The 23,267-nt window shown below is 47.8% G+C and overlaps 2 protein-coding genes across 2 annotated transcripts in view; one reads left to right on the top strand and one right to left on the bottom strand.

The window, feature by feature from the left end:
* The window catches only part of CAP1 (cyclase associated actin cytoskeleton regulatory protein 1), a 10,638-nt gene extending 774 nt beyond the window's left edge, over positions 1-9,864 (top strand). Inside the window, exons 2-12 of the mRNA XM_030887948.2 lie at positions 1-103; positions 2,015-2,092; positions 2,185-2,328; positions 2,438-2,523; positions 3,622-3,727; positions 4,948-5,125; positions 7,103-7,287; positions 7,457-7,580; positions 7,736-7,818; positions 8,091-8,234; positions 8,735-9,864. The exon at positions 1-103 is cut by the window's left edge and continues 21 nt beyond it. Of these exons, the coding sequence (XP_030743808.1) occupies positions 1-103; positions 2,015-2,092; positions 2,185-2,328; positions 2,438-2,523; positions 3,622-3,727; positions 4,948-5,125; positions 7,103-7,287; positions 7,457-7,580; positions 7,736-7,818; positions 8,091-8,234; positions 8,735-8,818 (1,315 nt within the window). The 3' untranslated portion in view covers positions 8,819-9,864. The remainder of the gene's footprint in view (positions 104-2,014; positions 2,093-2,184; positions 2,329-2,437; positions 2,524-3,621; positions 3,728-4,947; positions 5,126-7,102; positions 7,288-7,456; positions 7,581-7,735; positions 7,819-8,090; positions 8,235-8,734) is intronic.
* PPT1 (palmitoyl-protein thioesterase 1) overlaps positions 9,845-23,267 on the bottom strand; it is a 25,172-nt gene continuing 11,749 nt past the window's right edge. The window contains exons 6-9 of the mRNA XM_004704938.2: positions 16,469-16,559; positions 15,426-15,524; positions 13,690-13,761; positions 9,845-11,234 (exon numbers count right to left, since the gene is read on the bottom strand). Of these exons, the coding sequence (XP_004704995.1) occupies positions 11,112-11,234; positions 13,690-13,761; positions 15,426-15,524; positions 16,469-16,559 (385 nt within the window). The 3' untranslated portion in view covers positions 9,845-11,111. The remainder of the gene's footprint in view (positions 11,235-13,689; positions 13,762-15,425; positions 15,525-16,468; positions 16,560-23,267) is intronic.

Here is a 23,267-nt window from a genome sequence, read left to right as displayed (position 1 = left end):
AGGAGCTGCTCCACACGTACAGGCATTTGACTCGCTGCTTGCCGGCCTTGTGGCAGAGTACCTGAAGATCAGTAAAGAGATTGGCGGAGATGTACAGAAACATGTAAGGATGTGTGCCTTCCTTCCCCCTGCCCCTTGTCCCCTCATGTTTAAGGAGGCTTTCTGAAGATCCCTTGGTCGAAGAGCCCCTGGAGAGACTGCTGGCTCCTTGTGTTCTGCCCACCCTGAAGTGCTCTGGGACAAGTGCTGGCCTTTTTCCAGGCCCGCATTCATCACACAGTGTGTGGGAGCTGCTGCTATTCAGAGAGCTTGCTCAGTGCCTGAAATCTGGCTCTGTTCTTCTCTGCAGCAAGGAACACGCTGCCAGGCCCGCGCATTGTGTAATCTAGCCTGGGGGGGGCTTGTTCAAGGGAGTTATTATCATGACTTAGCATTTCTAAAACTGTGTTTGATGGTTATTAGTTATGCTAATGTGAGTTATTTTCACACTTAGCCCACAGTAGGAATTCGAAGCAGGCAATGACAGGTGTCTCTCCACCCACCGTCGTCCTTCATGTGCTGCCTCCTACATGGTCACCACCACCACCCAGCACTCACACAGACACTCCTCTCACTCTGTGGAACTCAACTGCTTCCTGCGACTCGGCTGTGTGCTGCTTTGTGAGCAGTAGCCATATTTAGGATACTCCTGAGCTGCCAGCCAGATGGGTTGTTTGACCTTTGGGAGGTCTTTTTCGGACCTTCTATAGGCCATCTGTTGGCAGTGGTGTTATCTTTCAGGGATGGGCCTGGGACTTAGGAGTGACGGGCTGGCAATTTACCCTTCAGACTGTAACATTTGAAACCATTTTAAACATGTATCACTTTGTATTTCAAGATTACAAATCGAGAAAAATGAGATTACCTTCTTTGAATTTTTGTATTTTAACAGTCTGCCCTCGCATTTCATAAATACTTTTGGGAATGCCCCTCAGTGAGAAACACATAAAATTGTAACTGAGATAAAAGTTTGACAAAACAATGCCTATACTGTTTGTTCAGTAGTCTTTCATATTTTCACTCCCTGGGAATAATTTCAAGCTTCACTCTTATATTCGTGTTTTGTTCTGTTTCACTCAGTAAAGTGCTGGTTGTGGCTCATTAGAGTGATTTAATTAGCGACGAATGGGTCATGAGGGGCCCTGGTAGCACAGTGGTTAAAGCACTCAGCTCCTCACCCAAAGGCCAATAGTTGAAACACACCAGTTGCTCTGGAAGAAAGCACCTGTAAAGGCGAGACCCTTGGAAACTCTTTGGGACAGTGTCGTTATTTTGTCCTATGGAACTACTATGAGCTGGAACCAACCCAACAGCAACAGGCTTAGTAACGTGTCTGGATCCAGCGGTTGAGAAGTAGCCATGACATAAAAGGAGTAAAAATCTGGGGTATTTTGGTATAAATTGAGACATTTACCTTTATTCCTACCTCCAGTTTTTTTTGGGGGGGGGGGCGGTGAGGATTTTTTTTTCATGGTGTGAGGTACGAGCACTTTTCACTATACTTTTTTCATCACAGATTGGAGCCTGGTGGCATAGTGGTTAAGTGTTGGGCTCCTCACCAGGAGTTGAGCAGTTCAAAACCACCAGTCACTCCACAGGGGGAAGATGAGGCTGTCTACTCCCATAAAAAGCTGCAGTCTTGAAAACTGACAGGGGCACCATGCGTCAGAATTGACTGGCTGGTAGTGACTTTAGTTTGGGTTTTGAGTTTTATGTCACACTGCACGTGTAATTGCTAACACAACGTCACCAAACACTATTCATTTCCCTTTCAACTCTGGAGAAGTGTCGTTGATTTGTTCGAACAGGAACAGTGGTCTGTTCCACTCATTCCCTGGAGCCTAGAGTACACAAGGAAAGCAGTAAAAGAGCCTGGGTTGCTGCCAGAGTAGATGGCAGTAGGGGGTTCAGTTACTGTTACCAGGACCGTTCCTGTAATACGCAGTCCATAGCTTGTACTTCTCTCTCACTGCAGGCAGAGATGGTCCACACCGGTCTGCAGTTGGAGCGAGCTCTCTTGGTTACAGCCTCTCAGTGCCAGCAACCAGCAGGCGTAAGTTCACAGCTAGCTGGGTTTCGTTTTAGCATGATGCCCAGGACAGAATGAGGAAGACTAACCTGAATCTTTCCTGCATCTTTTATTAGAATAAGCTTTCAGAATTGTTGACACCCATCTCAGAGCAGATCCAGGAAGTGATCACTTTCCGGGAGAAGAACCGAGGCAGCAAGTTGTTCAATCACTTGTCGGCCGTCAGCGAAAGCATCCAGGCCCTGGGCTGGGTAGCCATGGTAAGCCACGCAGCTTCCAGGGGAGAGAAGGGATGGACTGGAAGATGTGTGAACGTATGACTGGAGAGGCTCTAAGATACTAACAGCTCTTTTCTCTCGCTCTCTCCAGGCTCCCAAGCCTGGTCCCTACGTGAAAGAACTGACTGACGCTGCCATGTTTTATACAAACCGAGTCCTCAAAGAGTACAAAGATGTGTAAGTCCACCTTGTCCTCAAGGAGGAGAGGACGGGAAACACACCCAGTTGGTTGCTTGTGGGAGTAGGACTTTGGGATTAAGGCCGCATTTGTCTGTCTCAGGGCTGCTTTCTAGAAAGTTAGATAAACATTGGCTCATGGAAGCTGCATTTGCACATAGGCAGTGTTTCTGTTGCTGCTTTTGCTCCATGAGTTGGTAGAGGCCCTTTTAGTCTTCTGATTTGTACCACTTATTAATTTGCCTATTTGAGCTTTTGTTTAAGATTTCTAAATGGCCCTATAGTGAAGCATTCAATAGGCTTTACTAGGAAAGTTACCTGATTATTCATGCAGTTAAGTAAAGTGAGAGGTTGCCTTTGCCATTATGGACAACAGGTAAGAGGAGTCTTTCATTGGCTGTCTAACCACTTGTGAGCACCAGTTCTGGCTGACCTCTCCAACGCTGGTTTTGAAATGGAGTCACTCAGAGGCAGCTGTTACTTAGCTGCATGCCTGTCTGAGTGCTTTCTTTATTCTGTCCATCAAGAGTCAACCAATATTTGTTGAGTAACTCCTACGTGCAAGGAATACCTTCATATGTGTGAAATGTGCCCCAGAACATTGGGCACTTCTGGATGTCTCCAGCAACACAAGGATTTAAACATTGCTGTGTCTCTAAGACCGCTGGGCTTCCTGGACCCTAGAGTTGCACAGAGATTCTTGAGAAATCTCTGCCCCCTGGCTTCATGGTCAGGATGTCCACTTGTGTCCGTTTATATAGTACATTACATGTTATAACGTAACGTGTTAGGCTCTGGATAAGGAGTGCTTCAAAAAACAGTTTACTATTTTTAAAAAAACGTTTGAGAAGCATTGCTGTAAGATAATGATAGAATTCAGTGCCTGTTGTAATAGAGTTGGGTCTAATTGGGGGTAATGCAGCACAGGTAGAGCTTCCAGGAGGAAAAAAATAAAGGGCACAACATTGGTAGCAAAACTACTACCATTAAGCAGATTCTAAGAAGTGCCATAGCAAGAAATGTGAGCCCATAGGAGGAGGAATCTGGACCCGTAATGTACCTGGCTGCCCTTAACGAGCTCTCCCTCCATTCTCCCAGGGATAAGAAGCACGTGGACTGGGTCAAAGCGTACTTGAGCATATGGACAGAACTGCAAGCTTACATTAAGGAGTTCCACACGACTGGACTGGCCTGGAGCAAAACGGTGAGTGGGTGGGTCCTTCCTCCGCCCCACCCATACTGTATTCCTCCAGGATAGCGGTCTTTCAGTTTCTTAGACTTTGGTACTTTCAGTGTCGGAGAAAGGATACTATAGTCTTTTCGTTGGAAGGTAGAAAGTGGGTGGCAGGGGCTGGGTGGGGGGATAGAAGACAGCAAAGAAAGCAAGGGGCAGAGGAGAAGAAATAGTCAATTCTATTCCATTTCAGTAAATGTGGGTCAGGGACAGTGATTGGTGCAGAAGAGGAGACACACATGAATGAGTTCTGTCGCAACCCTTATAGTAGCTTGGAATTACAGATTTAAAACAATTTAAAAACAGTAGAAACCTCTAAGGTAAATGCTACAATAAAGATAGTACAATGTAGGAGGAGGAGGAGAGATGGTCCTTTGAGACTTAAAAGTAAGGTCAGGAGATTGAGAAGTGGTCAAGGAAATGCATTAGACATGTGGAGACAGGTCATCTCTGACTTCACGAAGAGGAAATGGTCAGAGCTTTTTAGGAGAAAAATGGTGGAAAGGAAGCTTGAGGCTCTTGGATTTATCATAGTTATAAAAACTACACATACTTATATATTTTGATTTGTTTGATATTTGCCTAAATCTTTTTTCCCCCACCCCTAGTATATACACAAACGCACACCCATTTTTTCCCCTCTTAGTAAGGAGGGAGTAACTAACTATCAGAAATATTTGAGGAAGCATATAGTAGGGATCCAGTTTGTTTTTTAAAGGTCCAGACTATGGAATTAAGATTATAGGGAAATTTAGTTGAAGAGGTTGAGGGGGTTGGAAGACTCAAAAAAGATTTGAACAGTCAATCTTGGACGGTATTTCACCGAAACAGGGACAAGGGGGTGAATGTACAGGGAGGGGAACAGGCGAGAGATGGTAAAAGCAGATTGGGGCTTGTTGATTCTGCACCATTGGTGACATAGCTGGTCAGGGAGATGTGTGGAGTCAGTTTGTAGAACGTGGGTTTAGAGCTGGAGTTAACTAGATACGGAAGCTGAGAAGTGGAGAGTCATGTTCTTGGGAAAGAGTGAAAAAGAATAAAGCCAAGTAGAATGTTGGCAGAAGAGAGCAGTATTATTGTCTCCAGGGTTACAGTAAATCCTCTGCGTGCCTTGAGCCCATGATAGGGCTCCATGGGGAGTGGTCCAGAGGAGGAGAGGATGACCATGTTACCTGTGTTTATCGTTCCAGGGGCCTGTAGCTACAGAATTGAGTGGTTTGCCATCTGGACCTTCTGCCGGATCAGGACCTCCTCCCCCACCACCAGGCCCGCCTCCCCCCCCAATCCCCACCAGTTCAAGCTCAGATGACTCTGCGTCACGCTCAGCACTGTTTGCTCAGATTAATCAGGGGGAGACCATCACACATGGTAAGTGAATTCTTTGACCAGAAGGGTTGGTATGCCAAGTTGCTTGGGGCAGCCTTTACCAACCTGTAAATCCTGGGTTATGTGTGGGAGGTCATGTTAATTTGAAGTGTCATGTTCTTTCAAGCTACCCAAAGGGACAGCAGAGCTGGCCCAAATAGAAATTGAAAATGGGTGACTGTGGCTGAGGAAGTCTGCCCCGTGGGAGAGTGATAGAACATAAATTGACTTATATTGAGTTCGCCACTGTGCTTGGAGGGAGCCCTGGTCATGCTGTCAGGAAAGCATTGAACTGCTAACTACAAGGCCGGAGGTTTGAACCTATCTACTCTTGTGAAGATTTACAAAGCTTCAGATACTCCTTATAGATTGCTGTGACTCAGAATTGAACTGATGGCTGTGGATTTGGACTAGGGGTACTGTGCGGAGGCTGGTGCATGGTGCTGCTGGTTTCTCTTTGGGAAGTCCTATGCTTGGGACCCTGGGGAGTGGGGCTAGAGAAGGGATTTAACTTCCTCAAAGGATGTATACTAATCACATGAAAATTTGCATGCAAATCACCTAATGTGGGTTTAAAGAAACTAGATACCATATACAGGGCTAGTGGAAGTCTAAATTGTACAGCCCTCTTAGAATTCTGGGTCAAGAAGAGGGTACAAGTAATCTTACCTATGAATACGACCATAAAACAGCTGAAATATAGACCAAATTTTGTGCACTGTCAACTCTTATGCTAAAGTTAGTATAGCATGAAAGTCTTCTAATAGTAAGGGAATTGTTAACTAAATTATTGACCTCTTCATGGAGTATTATGTAGCCGTTCATTTTTTTCTACAGTGAACCTTGTGTTTAACAGGGAAAAAATCTAGTATTGAAGCTACAACCACCAGGAATAGCAGTCTTTCAGTATTGTTTAGTCAACGGATTGGGCCATGTTCAAGCTCAAGGTGTATGTCAGCCTCGTGAGGGCGACTGTAACATCTTAGAAACCTTTAATTTTGGAAACTACTATGAGAAATTTATTATTATTAAACTAAATTCGCTGTAGATGCTAACAGCCAAATGAAAACCTACTACAAATAGAAAGAAACCTTATGGTTTTAAATGCCAACACCATAGATGGGGCCGCGCAGGTGGGCATTAGGGTTATTTGTGGGCAAGGGCTCTGTACCATATTTACTTTTTCCTCTTACATTGCTTTAAAAACTACACATAAAATTTGTATATTTATGATTTGCTTGATTATTTGTCTAAATCTATTCCCCGCCCCTAGTATACACACCATATTTTTTGCTTCCTCCTAAGACGGGAGTTGATTTTGAATGAGGTTAAGTCCCTTGAGAGTTTATGAGCCTGGAGTTCACTGTATCATCACTGAATAGTTGTGTGTGCTTATATATGTATGTATGTATTGTTAGGGAACTGGTTATTTAAAGAGATCAAACTTTTTTCTCTCAAAACATGAGTACATAAATGAGCGGATTTCTTGAGTTCCTGCTTTTGAGCCAGTGTTACTCATATTCTTATCTAATTTCACTTGAGTCCCAGCTACACCCATGTTTTTCAAGATTGGGCGGGGGGAGGTGGGAATGGGAGCCTATAATTTTATCCTCAAGGAAGAAAAGAAATGATCACAATACTTCTACAAATCTGTTTACATGGGGAGGGAGGGGAAAAATGAGGACCTAATGTCGGGGGTTTAAATGGAGAGAAAATGTTTTGAGAAACGATGTACAAATGCGCTTTACACAATTTATGTGTGTATGGATTGGGATAACAGTTGTATGAGCCCCTAATAAAATGTTAAAAAATTTTAAAAAATTAAAAAAAAATCTGCTTACATGAAAACCTTTCAGGCTCTTGGGTGTGGCTTTACGTTTTCTGTTGAGGATTGGCTCTAATTTCCGGTAGCAGTAGTTGGTTATTGCCTCAGCGGAACCCTGGTATGAAGAACAAAGTATAGCTGCTCTTCTTTTATAGCCCTGAAACACGTGTCTGATGACATGAAGACCCACAAAAACCCTGCCCTGAAGGCTCAGACTGGCCCTGTCCGCAGTGGTCCCAAGCCCTTCTCTGCACCTAAATCAGGACCCAGCCCCTCCCCCAAACCAGCTGCCAAGAAGGAGCCAGCTCTGCTGGAGCTGGAGGGCAAGAAGTGGAGAGTGGTGAGTTAAGACCGGTCGGGAACCAGGGGTAGGCTCACGATTTAAACAGGGAGCGCAGATGAGGGCAGGATTCGGGATTAGTTTGGGACAAGTCTGGGACAGCCTCAGTTGTTTGTGGTGCTGGTTTGTCTTTTGGGATGAGATTCCTGAACAGAATTCTCTCTAACAGGAAAATCAAGAGAACGTTTCCAACTTGGTGATTGAGGACACCGAGCTGAAACAGGTGGCCTACATATACAAGTGTGTCAACACAACATTGCATATCAAGGGCAAAATTAACTCCATCACAGTAGGTGAGTAAGTCCTCCCCGTTGCCCCAGCTGGTAGTGGTCCTAGAGGCGGGTAGGAGCCCACCATCTCACCTACTACCTTCCAAAAGATTCGCGCAAATGTATTCCTTTTCTCTCAACGTTACACTGTTGACTGGTGGCTCCCTCTTGTCTTCTAGATAATTGTAAGAAACTCGGGCTGGTGTTCGATGACGTGGTGGGCATTGTGGAGATAATCAATAGTAGAGATGTCAAAGTTCAGGTAACTTGATAGCTTGGCTCCTCCTTGTGGTCCCTGAGGAATTCATTTAGAGAGCGAGAGAAAGCAGACCCACAGATGTTGCTTTGGTGGGAATCTGATTCCACGAAGTCTGTAAGCCGAGCTGCTCTGGGTGTGTTCGGAGTTGTTGGCTCTGCCCAGCTCTCCTCTAGCCTGCCCCTAGCATCCACTGTCTGTAGTGCACCTGTGCCTGTGCTAAGTCCTTGCCTTTTGCTAGAACCACTCTCACTTGGATGGGCTTTGTTTCTCTGCAGGTAATGGGTAAAGTGCCAACTATTTCCATCAACAAAACAGATGGCTGCCATGCCTACCTGAGCAGGAATTCCCTGGACTGTGAGATAGTCAGTGCCAAGTCTTCCGAGATGAACGTCCTCATCCCTACCGAAGGCGGCGACTTTGTAAGTGTCTTGACCTCCTAAGCCATACAGTCAGAGAAAGGGACGGGTGTTGGAGGGGCAGCGTGCAGAGTAGGGAAGACCCAGTGATGTACACAGCGGCAGCTAGGGTGGTCTGGGAGGACAGCTCTAAAGGGGCTCGACGCTTACTTTTGAGGAGATAGTCAAGGAGGGCATCACAGCACCCTGTTGGACTGGTAGCAGCCCACACAAGCTGTTTCCTGTACGCCTCATAGATTTTTTTAACCAGCTGTGTGAGGTTAGTCAAACCCACGTGTCTAGCTCCCAGGGGCCCTGCCCTGTGAGCGGTAGGGAAAGTGGTAGCACAAAGCGTGGCCTTGCTCTTTCCTAGCCAGGCTTTCTCCAGTGTGCATCTCACGGCACACTACTCTGCTCTCAGAGGGGATGCAAGTTCTGGGAGAAGTGTGTGAGATGGGACCTCCAGCTCATCATTTAGCTCATGCGTTTACATCTGGTCTCCTTCCCTTTCCTTTCCTTTGCAGAATGAGTTCCCAGTCCCGGAGCAGTTCAAGACCCTATGGAATGGGCAGAAGTTAGTCACCACAGTGACAGAAATTGCCGGATAAGCGAAGTGCCACTGGGTTCTTTGCCCTCTCCCTTCACACCACGGGATAAATGTGTATCAAGACGGTTCTTTTCTAGATTTCCTCTACCTTTCTGCTCTTAAACGGCTTCTCAGCCCTGAGAAGCACAGCTACCTGCCTTCACTGAAATATACCTCAGGCTGAGATTTGGGGTGGGACAGCAGGTCAGTTGATCCTCTGCAGGAAGGTGCCGCTTTTCCAGATCAGCTCACCCATGCCGCCAGTTCATTCTTCAGGAACTGCAGACCGGGATTGGTAGGTTTTAGGTTTCAGCTTTGGGGAATGATTCTTTTGGGGAAGAAGAAAAACAGTCCCTAGGAATTAACTGATCAGAATGTTCACACAAGCTAATCCTTTTTCTAACAATATGCAGAAGGGTAGTAGAAGCTGGTGCGATCCCAGCTGGTTCTTCTAACCAAACTAATTTTTCATTGTTGATAAGGCAGGCAAGGGTTGCACTGGACCAAAGGCTGAGGCTTGGCCATCTAGCATTCCGAGCAAAATGGTTTCCCATAAGCGTTCCTTTTATTTCGCATTCCACCTTGGGTCTGGCCAGACCATGAAGGAGTGGGCTCTCCTGCCCCAGCTGCTGTAGCAGTGCCTGCGCCCCAGGCAGGTGATCTGAGACCCTGCCTTGCACCTTCCTCCAGAGATGACTTCTACAAAAAGGGAAAACAAGAACACACCATTCCAAGGAACCTGGCATTCCTTCCTCCTCCCATGCAGGGAGCCTGCCCTCCCTTCACTGCCTCCTTTTGCCTGTCATGCTCAACCGCTTATGGCTTCTGCCCGGGCCCCTGAACAGCAGACTGAAACTTGCACTGCAGGCTGGGTTTCGGCAGCAATCTTGCACAGCATTGCTAGTGTAAATTTCAGTTTTCCCCTCGAGGATAAACACCAAAATATGCAACTTTTTGGTGGAAGAGAAATTGTCCTGTGACTTCTACCCATTTCCTGAGGCCTGTGGAAATAAACCTTTATGTACTTAAAGTTATACAGAAAACAGAATAAAGTTAATACCAAACTTGCTTTATTGTTTACCTATGATACTAGTTGGATACAGACATAAAGTAGCGAGGAGGAAAGTGACACCACGGTTAAGAAACTACTCTTTATCACAGACAACCTCATAAGACGAATGGCTTCACCTGGTTCCTCTACCTCTTGCCCTTCATAGCATTTTTCTTGGGGGGGGGGGAAGGCGGGGGCTGCAGGAGAGCTGAAGAATAAAGCTTGAAAGGGGTAAACTTCCCAGCATTAACAAGAGGCATCCATCAATGCAGAGCAAGTCATTCTTCCCACACTGACATCCTGAAGAACAGTCGCCAGAGTGTGCGGATAAGGGTGGTAAGGGGGAGAGGGGTACTAAGTTGTTTTGAATGAGGGAACGATAGACCGAGGCTCACTTTCATTAATGAGCAGGAGTTCTTGGAGTCCTTAATGTTCTAGCGAGGGTTGGTCTCGAGAAGGGTACTGCAGCATTTCCCCGGCTTGTTTTGAACCGACCATCTCTTCCCACAGCAGACAGGGAAGCAGTTTAGCGCGCTGCTAACTGATTTGGGGGATGAAGTTAGAAAGCCCGAGCTCTGCGTCTCCCCTCCCATCCTCTGCCCAAACCAGCCAGACAATGGAATCCAGACCACTCGTCACAAAGAAGCCGAGGACAGGCCTGGTCTAGGATGGAAGGGAGAGGGCCTCCACTTCCTCGTTCTTCACTTTTCCCCTTCCCCCTTAGCAGCAAGAAACATGTTTCTTCCCTTAAGCAAGCCGCCTGAGTGTTGTATTATTCACATAAGACATTTCCAAGCATGGGTGACATCTCAAACAACAAAACGGCATTTATATGACTGGGGCCTGGGCAGTGCATCGCCCCCCTGGTTTGAAATGTGAACAGACTTTCTAACGGCCCTAGAAAAGGTATCTGTTTAGGAGCCATCTCCCTGCTGTGGTTCACTCTCCTCTGAGCCTGGGCGCACCTCTGGCACTGGCTGCAGCAGACTCCCTTTCCTGAGCTTGACCACATCAAAGGGCTGTAAGACAATCTCTGGCTGTTAGCTAATTAAACTTGCATTCAACACCATCTGGTGATAGGATGAGGCAAAGGATAAGATTGGGATCTTGGATCTTTCCAAGGAGGGCATGTTACATGATGACAGGAGAAAAGGATTAGTTGCAGGCGTGATCTAATGCCAGGCTTGGGCATGAAGGAAACTCTCCCTCCCTGTTGGGAAATAGAGAGGGCTCCTGTAAAGCACCAGTGCGAAGTGCATGAGGATCATTTAAGGAAGGGGATGATGTGGGCATCAAACCATTCTTCAGAGAGTTGTAGATGGTCCCCTTTTGTAGCCAGGAAGATTAGCTTCCCTGCTTTGTCCATTTCCTGTAGCCCCAGGCGGTCCTGTAGAGAGAGTCCACAGTTAATCAAGTCAATGAAAAGTGTTCGATCAAAACAGCCAAGAAACAAAATGTTACCTTTAGAAACAATTCCCAAATGATATTTTTTCTCTGATTATTAAAACAGTATTTGTAGAAAATCCCACAGGGATATTTCTCTTTTCTGAGCATCAGAAATATATATGCAGTTGAGATTATTCTGTTCATAGTTTAAAAAGCTAGAAAACAGGCCAAGCGTGGGCAAGTAGCAGATAAAACTGCCTCAGAAATGTCAGCGTTCAGTGGGATGAGCCAAAAAAAGAACAATAGGTGACTGAAACATCCATCCCTTATCAAACCTGGGACCCTTCCTGAAGCCACAGTTGAACATGTCAGTCACAACTTGGGTGGGGAAGAGGGGGGGCTTCAAACATTCTGTGGGGAAATAAAAAGATATGGTGGATTTCCCCACAAAATTCTTGATACCTGCTTGTATGCTGTTGTCTGGGAAACGAGCAGCTCAGACAATGCCCGGATGGGTACTTCTGCCACAGATACCAGCAGTTTGGGTTTCACAATAAGGAAGTTTACAGCTGCCATTTCTAAAGCTCTTTGCCCAAACCTGAACTTCCCTTTCTCCCTGTATCATGATAAACTAGGAAAATACTGAAGTTGTCAAGAACTTCATTTTATGGAATCCACAATCAACACCCGTTGGGAGCAGCAGTAAGGAAGCCGAGCAATGCATTGTGCAAATCTATAAACGATCTACCTCGAGACAGTGCAAAAGCCAAGATGGTACTTTGAAACCATCGTGCACCTGACCCAACCCAGGGTATTTTCAGTACCTTCATACCTATGAAAGCTGGACAATGACTAAGGCAGACTGAGAACGGATGCTTTTGAATTAAATGGTGTGCAAAGACGCAAGGGTGGCAGATCTTTGTCTCGTACTTGGGACACGTTATCAGGAGAGATCAGTCCCTGCAGGAGGCTATCAGGCTTGATAAAAGCAGAGGGTCAGTGAACAAAAAAGATTAAGATCCTCAATGAGATGGACTGAAAATGGCTGCATCAATGGGCTTGAACAGTGAACAGCAATCACTGTGAGGATCACACAGGCTGGGGCAGTGTTTCACTCTACTACACGAGCCCTTAGGTGTCAGAACCAAGCTGATAGCACCAATAGCGAATGGGGCCCAAATGAAAGAGAAAAGCCAACAGGAGAGGACTGACTAGTGAGATGGTGATTGGTACGGATGTAGCATTTGTGTATTTGAGGCAATTCTCATCTCAAGAATATGAAAACTCCTGGAAAGTGTTGTCTAAATCTGCAGTTCCACAAAATTCAGTGCTGTTTCCACTCAACGTCCTGGAGGATGAACTTTGCCTATCTACTCCTATGTAGATGGGAGACTTAACACTGACGTCCACATCTACTGTTGGCTGCTACCAAGTAAGCCAGCCCCCGATTGATGGAACCCATGCACAATGGGATAAGACCGTTGTGATCCATAGTGTTTGCACTGGCCGGTTTTCGGGAGCAGTTACTAGGCCTTTCCCCAGGCTGTCTTGGGAGGGACACGCCACTGGAACCTGTTCAGCATCACCCATAAGCCGGCAGCGACAGAGGGGCGGCAGCTGCACATGAGGGCCACTGGCCAGGAACCGGCCCCAGGCTCATGTCTGGAAGGTGAGATTTGTACCAAGGAACCAGGTTGATACCCCGACTGATAGGCTAAGTGCTGCTGTGTCGTCATCCCTTCCACGTCTTTGGTTAAAAGTCACCCTCTCTTCCATGCCTTCACTGTACGTGGGGGCTTCTGGGATTTGTAGCAGAGTGCAACTCAGCAAAGGAAGCCCTTTCTCAAGCTTGATAACAAAAGGAAGGCGTCTGAGATGGTGTAGCCGACATGTAGGCCTGAAGACTAAAACCAGCGTCCCAGCCCCTTTCACCCCCAGGATGTAGGTTTCTGTGAACCGTGCCTGAGAGGCCAGCGCAACCATCTACAGCAGCGGTTCTCAACTGCGTGTCCCGACCCCTTTGGGGGTCGGACGACCCTTTCACAGGGGTCGCCTAAGACCATCAGAAAACACAACTATTTCACAATATGTAATTATGTATTGTTTTGTGATTAATCACTATGCTTTATGTTTATGTTCCATTTGTAACAATGAAAATACATCCTGCATTATCAGATATTTATATTATGATTCATAACAGTAGCAAAATGACAGTGATGAAGTAGCAATGAAAATAATTTTGTGGTTGGGGGTCACACAACATGAGGAACGTATTAAAGGGTCGCGGCATGAGGAAGGTTGAGAACCGCTGGTATAGAGCTTAGTAACCCCCCCACCCCACCCCCACGTGAGACCTGAGTGATGCCTCAGGAGCACCCAGTACTACCTAGAGCTTCAGGCAGCAGGAGCTGACAAAGCACTGCTGGCCACTAAAACCAATCTGTGTTCCCAGTTACCTCTGTGTACAAAGTGGTCTTCTGCAGGGGGATGCTTTCCTTGGCTTGGCCACTTCTGTAAAATCCAAACCACTGCAGGAGGGAAGGCAGAAACAAGGTCAGCTCAAACACGTACCACACATTACCAAACTCATCTGAGGCTGGCTAGTCACTGAAAAAGAAGTCTGTTTTGGAAGATGCCCAGTGCTCCTTAGAGGCAAGGATGGTGAGACTTTGTCTCACGTACTTTCGGACGTGTTGGTTGTCAGGAGAAACCGTCCCTGGAGAAGAATATCATGCTTGGTGGAGAAGGAGGGCAGTGACAGAGAGGAAGACCCTCGGCAGGATGGCCTGACACAGGGGCTGCAACGATGGGCTCAGACAAAAGAACAATTGTGAGGACGGCACAGGTCTGGGCAGTGTTTGTTCTATTGCACGTAGGGTGGCTATGAATCAGAATCGACTCGATAGCACCTAGCCACAAGGTGCTAAAAAAGAGCTCTAGTGGCACCATGGTTAAGCATTGAGCTGCGGACAGTAAGCGACAAACCCATCAGCCACGCTCAAGAGAAATATGGTGTCTGGTCCCATAAGGAGTTAGTCTCAGAAACCTAAGAAACATTTCTACTCCATCCTACGGGGTTGCTGATGAGTTGGGCTCAATGGTAGTATGGGGGTCACAGCTAAAGCCACCCACAAACTGAACATAAAGCTCTATCTAGCACGAAGGACAGACTGGATATGTGTTGCATTGACACTCAGGGTGGGTCCTGAGGGATAAGTTCATTTTTCCCAAGAACTTTCTACTTCCTACATGTTCCGAGCACTTGCCCTATGTAACCAACTAGACACCCAAAGGCGAATCTGTTTTCAAGAAGCTCAGTCTAATGAGACACAAAAACACAGTGTTCAGCACAGGAGTCAGCGGAAGCCGGACACAAAACATGTTAAGGCTTTAAGGGCTACTTGTTCCCAACAACTCAGTGCTGCCCTTGTCAGGCAAAAGCAGTGATAAGACAGTCCATAGGGAATGGGCATGACTGTGTTCTAATGACACTTTACAGGCACTCACATTTGAATTTCACCATTTTCAGGTATCGTAAAATAGTCTTTTGATTTTTTCCAGCCATGTGAAAGTGGTAGGCTGAATGTGGTCCCTGGGCTATGGATTGGGCCCTAGCCCCTAGGATGGCATAACAGGAAGGTGCTCTAACTGGCTGGTGATTCCAACCAAAGAGGGAGCAGTTCTGCTTGGGAATGGGGTGGCACCCTCTCCTAGGGGCGTGGCATTTGAGTTTAGCCTGAGCGGATGAGTAAGCAGTTTGTCAGACGGAGAAGCCAGGGGAGAGTGTTCTAGAGCTGGCAGCAAATGGACAAAAGCATGCAGGTGTCAAGGCACAAGCCGAGTTTGGACAGTTCAGGTAGTAGGACACAACTTGATCAGGTGTATGAAGTAGCTCAGTCAAGGCAGATCGTGCATGCCAATCTTAGAAACACTGAGGGCGAATGGTTCGGATCCTGTTTAGGCCATAGGTCCATTTGAGAGCCTGATGAAAAGTACGGACCCTTCCCGAGCGAATACAAATGCATCGTTTCACAACCCTCAGAAACCCATTCAAGGCCCTTGAGTGAAAAACTGCCCCACAAAGGTGGGTGGCAGGGCCTGAACTGGAGGCCTGTTCCCACCAGCAGCTGTCTCTGAATGCCATTTGCTCCCGTGGTCTCCGGGCAAGTTGTGTCCTGTGTGCTGGTCTTACCTCCGAATCCACAGGGTCCACAACGGAATCATTGAGGAATTTCACCATCACAAACTTCTTCAAGGCCATCAGGTTTTTCTTGTAGGCCTCATTGACGCCCTGGAAGAAAGAGCACCACACCTCTATGACACTGTTGCCCATTCTAAGGGGAGGGGCTTATGCCTCTGTGCGCTAGTCTGATTTGAGGCCGCCATGTTTCTCCACCCCCCCACCCCCCCCACCCCACCCCCGTGCATATGCTGCCTTTGCTGTCCCTGCTCAGAGTAGGTATTTCACATCCTCTTCCGCCCATCCCAGCTGAAGGGTACTCCTCTACCAGCCCGGTTTCCAGGGCAACCAAGAATTGCTGCAGTAGCCTCCAGAGGCACTGTCATGCACAGGAAAATGGCTGGCCAGAGAAACTCAGAACTCAACTCACTGCCACTGAGTCGATGCCAACTCCTAAGGGACCCAATAGCACAGGGTAGCTCCGTCTTCCTCCCTAGGAGTGGCTGGTGGTTACGAATTGTTGACCTTACAGTGACAGCCACCAGGGTTCCAGAGCACAGTAAGGCACTGCAAATTCTAGGCAGTTGTACGATACCAGTCTGTAATACTCTTTTCCCTCTTTTTAGTGTTCTTAACATGTTCTGTTGTCAAAAAGCCTAATAGAACCTCCAGCCATCTAGTTTACTAGAACCTCCCAAACCCAGTCGGCGACATTCTCGGTTTCCTCTGCATTTGGTAAATCTCTCTTCTGAGAAAATTTGCCAAAAGGGACTTGCCAGGAAAACTTCCCTAATTAAGATAGCAGTTGGGAATTTCCAGTTAATCCAGCAAGCAAATCAATAGGCAAGAGAAAAGACTTAAGGGAAAAAGCCCAGCCATTTCAGCTTCCCTAAAAGGAACTAAATCTCCTAAGCACTACCTCCCGAAAAAGAGAACGTGTGTGTCCCAGGTTCTGCTCAGGCTGTGTGCAGTCATCAGTCACTGCTGCTAAGTTTCCGGTGCCCTCAGTGGAATGAGTGCCTGGCTCCGGGCAGCCTGCTCCGGCCGGTGCTCACCCTCTCCTGATTTATGTCCGCCAAGAAGATGCTGTGGTTGCGGTACTCGTCCTCCTTTATGGGGTCGTGCCAGTACTCTGCTTGCACCAGGCTGCCGGAAGAAGAAGGAGTGGAGTAACCAAGCTGAATGCCAGCACGCCTCCAGCGTGTGTGTGTGTGTGTGTGTGTGTGTGTGTGTGTGTGTGTATGCGCCTCAAGGAGACTGCACAGGCACAAACATCCAGGCTGCAAGTCCCAGGCCTGCAGGAGCTGGGGATGGTGGTGCTCTAGAAAGCCACCAGGCACCAGAGCTGGGAAGGGGACAGGGAAGTTCAGCTCTTCACTTCAAGCATCTCTTATGCAAATCAGCATGAGGGCAGAGGAGGGGCTTGCTCTCTAGGAGGGAAGAGACCTCTCTTGGGGGGTGGGATGGGAACAGGTCATCAAGGAGACACCTGGAGCAAGGGTCAGTCAGTCAGCAGCAAACCCGAAAGCGTTAGGAAAAGGACTCATGAATATTTGGTTCTCATGGCACTAAGCTTTATCATTGCGATAGTTCAGGTTTATTGTGCCAACCTGGCCGATAAACACGTGGGGTTCATGGAAGGCCAGAGAGATCATTGGCTCAGTGAGCCTCGCCTTTCTAGTTCTCGGGTCTCTTGCTTTGTGATGGTCAGACCAGGGTGCAGCTGCCTTAGCCAGTTCCTTGCTTCAGCTGGCAAGGCTCATTTCCTACAAGACATCCCCAAGGAGAAGCCACATGGACCTACCCCGATGCAGCCCTGGGTGCTGGAGCAGCCGTGTGGAGACCCCTGCGAGTGCTGGGATGCTTACGCGCTTAGATTCGGCTCTCCTCCTGCAGGTGGCGTCATTGTGTGTTTGGTGAGATGAAGGATTGTGGATTGGTGTCGGACATATGGGCTAATGTTGGACTTACAGGCTTGGACAGCACTGGGCTAAGATGCTTTCTTGATGTGCATTTATCCTTTATCTAAAACTCTCCCTTATATACAGATGAGTTTCTGTGGATTTGTTTCCCTAGTTCACCTATACTTCACGGCCCAGGTGAGCATACTGGCCAGTGCCCCATGACCACACCTCCATGGCTTTCTCCTCATTCTCAAACATCACCCATCGCAGTCTCTTCCTCTGGACCCAACCCACCACTTCCCCAGCCATCTTGTTTTCCTCACACATGGATGGCTGCCTCACCTCTCAATCAGCAAGCATTTATCACACTGTGCAGGGATGACACCAGTTTTAAGTATTTGAGCACATCACGCCATTTTTTGTGTACCATAAGGCAGGTAATCTGCTTGTTAAAATACCTCTTACAGAGGGCAGGGATTTGGAGCAGAGACACAAAACCCATCTGTAGACAATGGGACATCCCCTCACAGAAAGGTCACAAGGAAGGGGTGAGTCAACCAGGGCGCAGTATAACACCAATGAAACACACAATATTCCTCTGGTTCCTTGAGGCTTCCTCACCCCCCACTATCATGACCCCAGTCCTGACTTTCACTGTGGGCTAGACCGGAGCATGTGCACAGGTACAGATAAGAGGTAAGAGCACACGACACACAGAATCCAGGAACAGAAATGGGGGTAACGATACCAGGAGGGTAAGGGAAGATGGGGAGAAGAGGGGAAGAAGGGGGAACCGATAGACACATAATCACCACCACCCCACCCCACACCCCAGGGAGATGAACAACAGAAACCAGTCGGTGAAAGATATGAAAATGTATAATTTATCAAGGGGCCACAAGGGTGGGGGGGTTGGGAGGGGAAAAAAAGGAGCTAATACCAATGGCTCAATAGAAAGTAAATGTTTAGAATATAATGATGGCCACATATGTACAAATATGCTTGATACCCTTGATGTATGGAATGTTACAAGAGCTGTAAACCCCCCCAATAAAATGATTTTTTATTATATATATATACTGTTACTTCAGGTAGGGGTCAGCAATGTGTTTACCTATTGACTTTCTCCCTAGTCTCTCTAATCATTCCCACCCACCCTCCAGCCCCCAGCTTTCCCTTCCTAAATGTGGGAGCATCCCAACAGTGGGAGAAGGCCTTGGGGGAGGGGAGGAATTAGAACAGGCTGGCATGGAGCGAAGCCAGCACGGCAGCAGGAACTCCCTGGGCAGAGATGCTGGGGGTGGCGGGCGGTCCTAGAAGCACCACTCAGGCAAGCAAGTCAACACCGAGGCCCAATGGAAGCAGCTGCACCTGAGACGATGGAGCGCCCCACACTCAGGAGCAGATAGCACCTTAGAGGAAGCTGCTGTCAGTGGCATTATATAACAACCTGTGTACACATGTACTGAAGCCTCTTGAGTGTTCACTTAGTTTCTAAAAATCTGATGAATTCTGAACACTTTGACAAAAGACTGTTATGTGTACCGATCTTGATATTTTGTGTTAGTACTTTCGGGCATGATGGGAGAAGTGTTGGTTCTCTGTCTCCTCTCTGCAGGACAGGTAGCTCCTGGCGTAGCACAGATGGTTTTGAGTGTGGTTTTACCAAACAGAATGGATGGATTTGGATGTGGGGATGTCAGACAAACGGTGAATGAAGTAGGGGGAGGGTGTTGCGGTGGGAAGAGGAGGAGGCACAGTAGAGTGAGAGAAAAGAGTAAGGGAAGAAAAGCGTCCAGACGAGGTGGTGTCCACGTAGCTATGGCCAAATGATTTCCAACCAAGGTGCTAAGTCCATTCAGTGGGGTAGAAGACGCTCTTCAATAAATGTTGCTGTTAGGTGCCGTCGAGTCAGTTCCGACTCATGGCAACCGAACAAACCACGGCCCACTCCTCCCCATCCTCAGTCCTTCTGCTGAGCCCACTGTCACAGCCACTGCGCCCATCCAGCACGCTTAGTAGAGGAGAGCGTCAGCAAACAAGAGGAAGACCACCACGGAGATGGACTGACACCTCACTATGCTCCTGTTCCAGGAGGCTCTCTTTAACCTGAATGGATTCTGCACGGTTTCAAGTCAGGAACGGTAGGCATCCGGGTTGTATCTTTCATCATGATTATTCCATCTGCTTGCTGAACAGATCATCTGAGAAGCTGGGCTCTGTGAAGGAGAATGCAGCATCGGGACTGGGTGAAGATTCCTGATGTGACAGTGATTGATCACGTGGCATTATGCAGACGACCCCACCTTGCTTGCTGAAATCGAGGCGGATCTGGGGCACTTACTGAGGAAGATCACAGGATCCCGCCTGCAGTATGAATTGCAACTCGATGTAAAGAGAACAAAAGCCCTCACAAGCAGGTCAACAGACAACACAGGATAAACCGAAGAGACATAAGTTGCCAAGGATTCCATTTTCCTTGGGTCCACAAGCAACACTCATGGAGGCAGCAGTCAAGAAATCAGATGACCTATTATGCTCGGAAAACCTGCCGCACGATAGTTACCTCGCTAAAGTATTCAAGAGTAAGAATGTCACTTTGAGGACTGAAGTGCGCCTGGCCCAAACCCTGGTATTGTCAACCGTCTCATATGCACACGTAAGCTGGGCCGGGAACACGGAAGACCACGGAAGAACTGATTCTCTGAATTAGGGAGGTCCAATCTGCTCTGAGCCAAGGAGCGGGGTGAGTGGGATGTACAGAGGAAAGTACTGCGGTTAGAGCATGGCGGGCTGGGACGAGGAGGAGGAGGGCAGGGAAGAGAACAGGGAGGAGGGCATGGAAGATGCAGGGAGCAGGACAACGAGGGAGTCCGGGAAGAAGCCCTGTCAAGCATTGGCTCCTGTGGGCAAGGCCAAGAATGGGTCAGAAGGAAGGCAAGCCCAGGCGGGATACCAGAGCTTGCCCGGGAGAAACGAGAGGACAAGGTAACAAGGGAGCGGCCGCTGTGGCCAAGGGGTGGCAGGGCAAGAACTGGAAGGAGAAGAAAGTCAGCAAGGCTGAAGCGCTTCCCTGGCTTGAAGAGGGGACCCAGAGGGCTGACTGCATCCAAGAAGGTGAGAGCTGTCACAGTGACCCCACTCCTCACTGTCCCCACCAGGTCAGCTAGGGCCTGGGCTTGACCAGTATTACCTAACTAGATCGTGGAGGAGTCAGGACATCCGACTTGCTTTGCTAAGGGTGAATTACCAAAGAGTGTAGAAGACATCTTTGGGGGTCTGTGTATAGCTCAAGACCGTTCTCCCTCGTCTGGGAACTGCACTCTTGCTGCTCCACCGAGTGGCTACAGGGGTGGAGATGGTTGGTGCAAGGTGATCCCACTGCCTCGGCCACAGCTAAAGGCCACAGAAGTGCGTGCCTAACCTGACCTGGGGTGTGGCCCTCTGCCTAACAGTTTGACATTGAAACCAAGAGATTCTAGCCTCTGGGAGCCGTGCATGGTCACCTCTCACCAGGAAGGCAGGAGGAGAGGCAAGTGATACGGTGAGAGGGGCCCAGAGAGAGAAGCAAGATGGCAGTGGGAGCGAGACGGCTTCGGCTCCGGAGGGCTCCCGTTTCTAGATTCCAGACGCTGTCTGTGGGGCCTTGGCTTCCAAAACACCACACTTCCCTTTTCAAAGTTACTTTGATTGATTTGGTTTCTTCCTTGCCACCCGACCCCACCCCCCTCCACTTATCATAAGAGCCTCCACCGGAGATATTACAGAAAGAAAACAGAAATTACAGAGAGAAAACGATTTCTTTTTGCTAGTTTACAGAAGGTGAGCTCTCACCTTCCCATCGCTCTACTTGAACTACTGGCCATCTATTGATTTGAGATTTGACCCATAAAAAGATGTCAATAGTCAACAGATCGACTCCGTAAAATTAGGACGTATTCTAGAAGTAAATGGGTAAATAAGCTGTTTGAGACCTCAGAAGGAACTGTGTTATAACGGTGCTCGATAATTGTGCCATCAATACTAGAAAACACCCGCAAGTCACCACTTCCCCTCCATCTCCCTGTCATGCAATGGGATCCAGGCCATCATCATGGCTCACCTAGGTCCACCACAAGAGCCCCCTGTGGTCTCCCTGCTTTTCCTCCAGCCCCTCACAACCCGCTGTCCACAAAGCAGTGGAGACATTCTGAAAGGTCCCAGTAGCTCCTCAAGATGTTTAGAATAAAATTCAAACTCCTTACATGGCTTACAAGTCTTGCATGATGAAGCCCCTGTTTCTCTGTCCAACTGTCTCCCCACCCCCCAAAACCCACTGCCATCGAATTGATTTCCAATTCATAGCAACCCTACAGGGCAGAGTAGAATAACTCCCTACAATTCCTGAGGCTGTAAATCTTTATCGAAGCAGACTGCCTTATCTTTCTCCCAGAGAGCAGCTGGTGGGTTTGCACCGCTGACCTTGAGGTTAGCAGCCCAAAACTCAACCCATTACACCACCAAAGCTTCCTATCTATCACTACACTTGCTGTACCTGTTAATAGGAGTAGAAAGCTCAGTCTTTCTCCCGCAGAACTGGTAGTGGTTTCGAACTGCCGACTATGCAGCTCGCAACCCAATGCATAACCCCTATATCACCAGAGCCTAAAATCAGCCAGGCCTAAAATAGGCTGTGCTCTCTTAGCCTCAAATGACCTGTGCTGGCAGTGCCCTCTGTGTGGTCCTTGTCTCCTTACTTCTTCCCATGCACCGTCTTCCTCATCCTTCAGATTCCAACTTGAATCTCCTGCAAAGATCACTGTCCTACGTCGTACCTCCTTGTGACGCTCAGTCTCCGAATCCCGTTTCTTTCCTGGCTTTTTCACCATCAGAGGCTACGAGTAAGTCCATCGATTTCCTTGTAGCCATCTCTTCCACACTGGTATGCTGCTTTCTGGAAGCAGATGCCTTAACTGTCTCGTTCTCCATCTTATCCCCAGGACCTACTATAAAATCAAAACACCAAGTCCACTGCTGGTGGGTACATTCTGATTACAGTGACCCGATAGGACAGAGTAGAACTGCCCCATTGGACTTCCCAGGCAGAATGCCCTATCTTCCTCCTGGCGTGGTTTGAATAACTGATCTTTCAGTTAGCAGCCAACCGTGTAACCACTGCACAGTGAATGACATAGTAAATGTAGCAAGGAGCCCTGGTGCTGCACAGTGTGCTGCTAACCACAAAGTCAGCGATTCAAGCCCGCCAGCTGCTCTGAAGGAGAAAGACGAGGCTTCCTGCTCCCATAAAGGTTCACAGCCACAGTGATTCAAACCCACAGGGGCAGTGCTGCTGTCTACAGGGTCCTGTGAGTCATCACTGACTGGATAGAAGAGTTCTTTCAATACAGCACCACTAGTGAGAGGTCAGAACTTGCCTACTTAACATGAACTCAGCACTGTACTAAATACTTCATACTCACTTTAATTCTAACACTAGCCATGCACGAAAGTACTAGTATTAAGCTCATATTTGCTAATAATGGTTACCTTTTGGATGCAGAGCACCAGGCTTATCTTAAGCACCTCTGGGTGAGTTCACCCACCAATGTTGCAGCTGGTAGTCAAACACTTAACGGTTTAGGTCACCCTGGGACCCAATCATGCTAGACATGAGGAAAACAAGGCTCAAAGACACTCAAGACCATACAGCTAGATAAAGAAGAGGGCATGGGAGTCAACGTTTCTGTTTTAGAAATTACCATGTCTGAAGATGTCTTTATTTTCTCCTCAATTGCTCTATTAGGGATGGGTATAGAATTCTATAATGGAAATAATTTTCTTAGAGTAGAAAGACTGTACCATTGTCTTCTAACAGGTAGTGTTGCTGATAAGAATCTGCTGTCATTAAGATTCTGACTCCGGCCGGCTATCAAAAAGTATAGCGTCTGGGGTCTTAAAGGCTTGAAGGTAA

The sequence above is a fragment of the Echinops telfairi genome, unplaced genomic scaffold, assembly GCF_000313985.2.
Source record: "Echinops telfairi isolate 266 unplaced genomic scaffold, ASM31398v2 ScPeMD7_7457;HRSCAF=8495, whole genome shotgun sequence".
Classification (NCBI taxonomy): domain Eukaryota; kingdom Metazoa; phylum Chordata; class Mammalia; order Afrosoricida; family Tenrecidae; genus Echinops; species Echinops telfairi.
The sequence above is the reverse complement of the archived record's forward strand: the minus strand, read 5'-3'. Positions and strand labels throughout refer to the sequence as shown.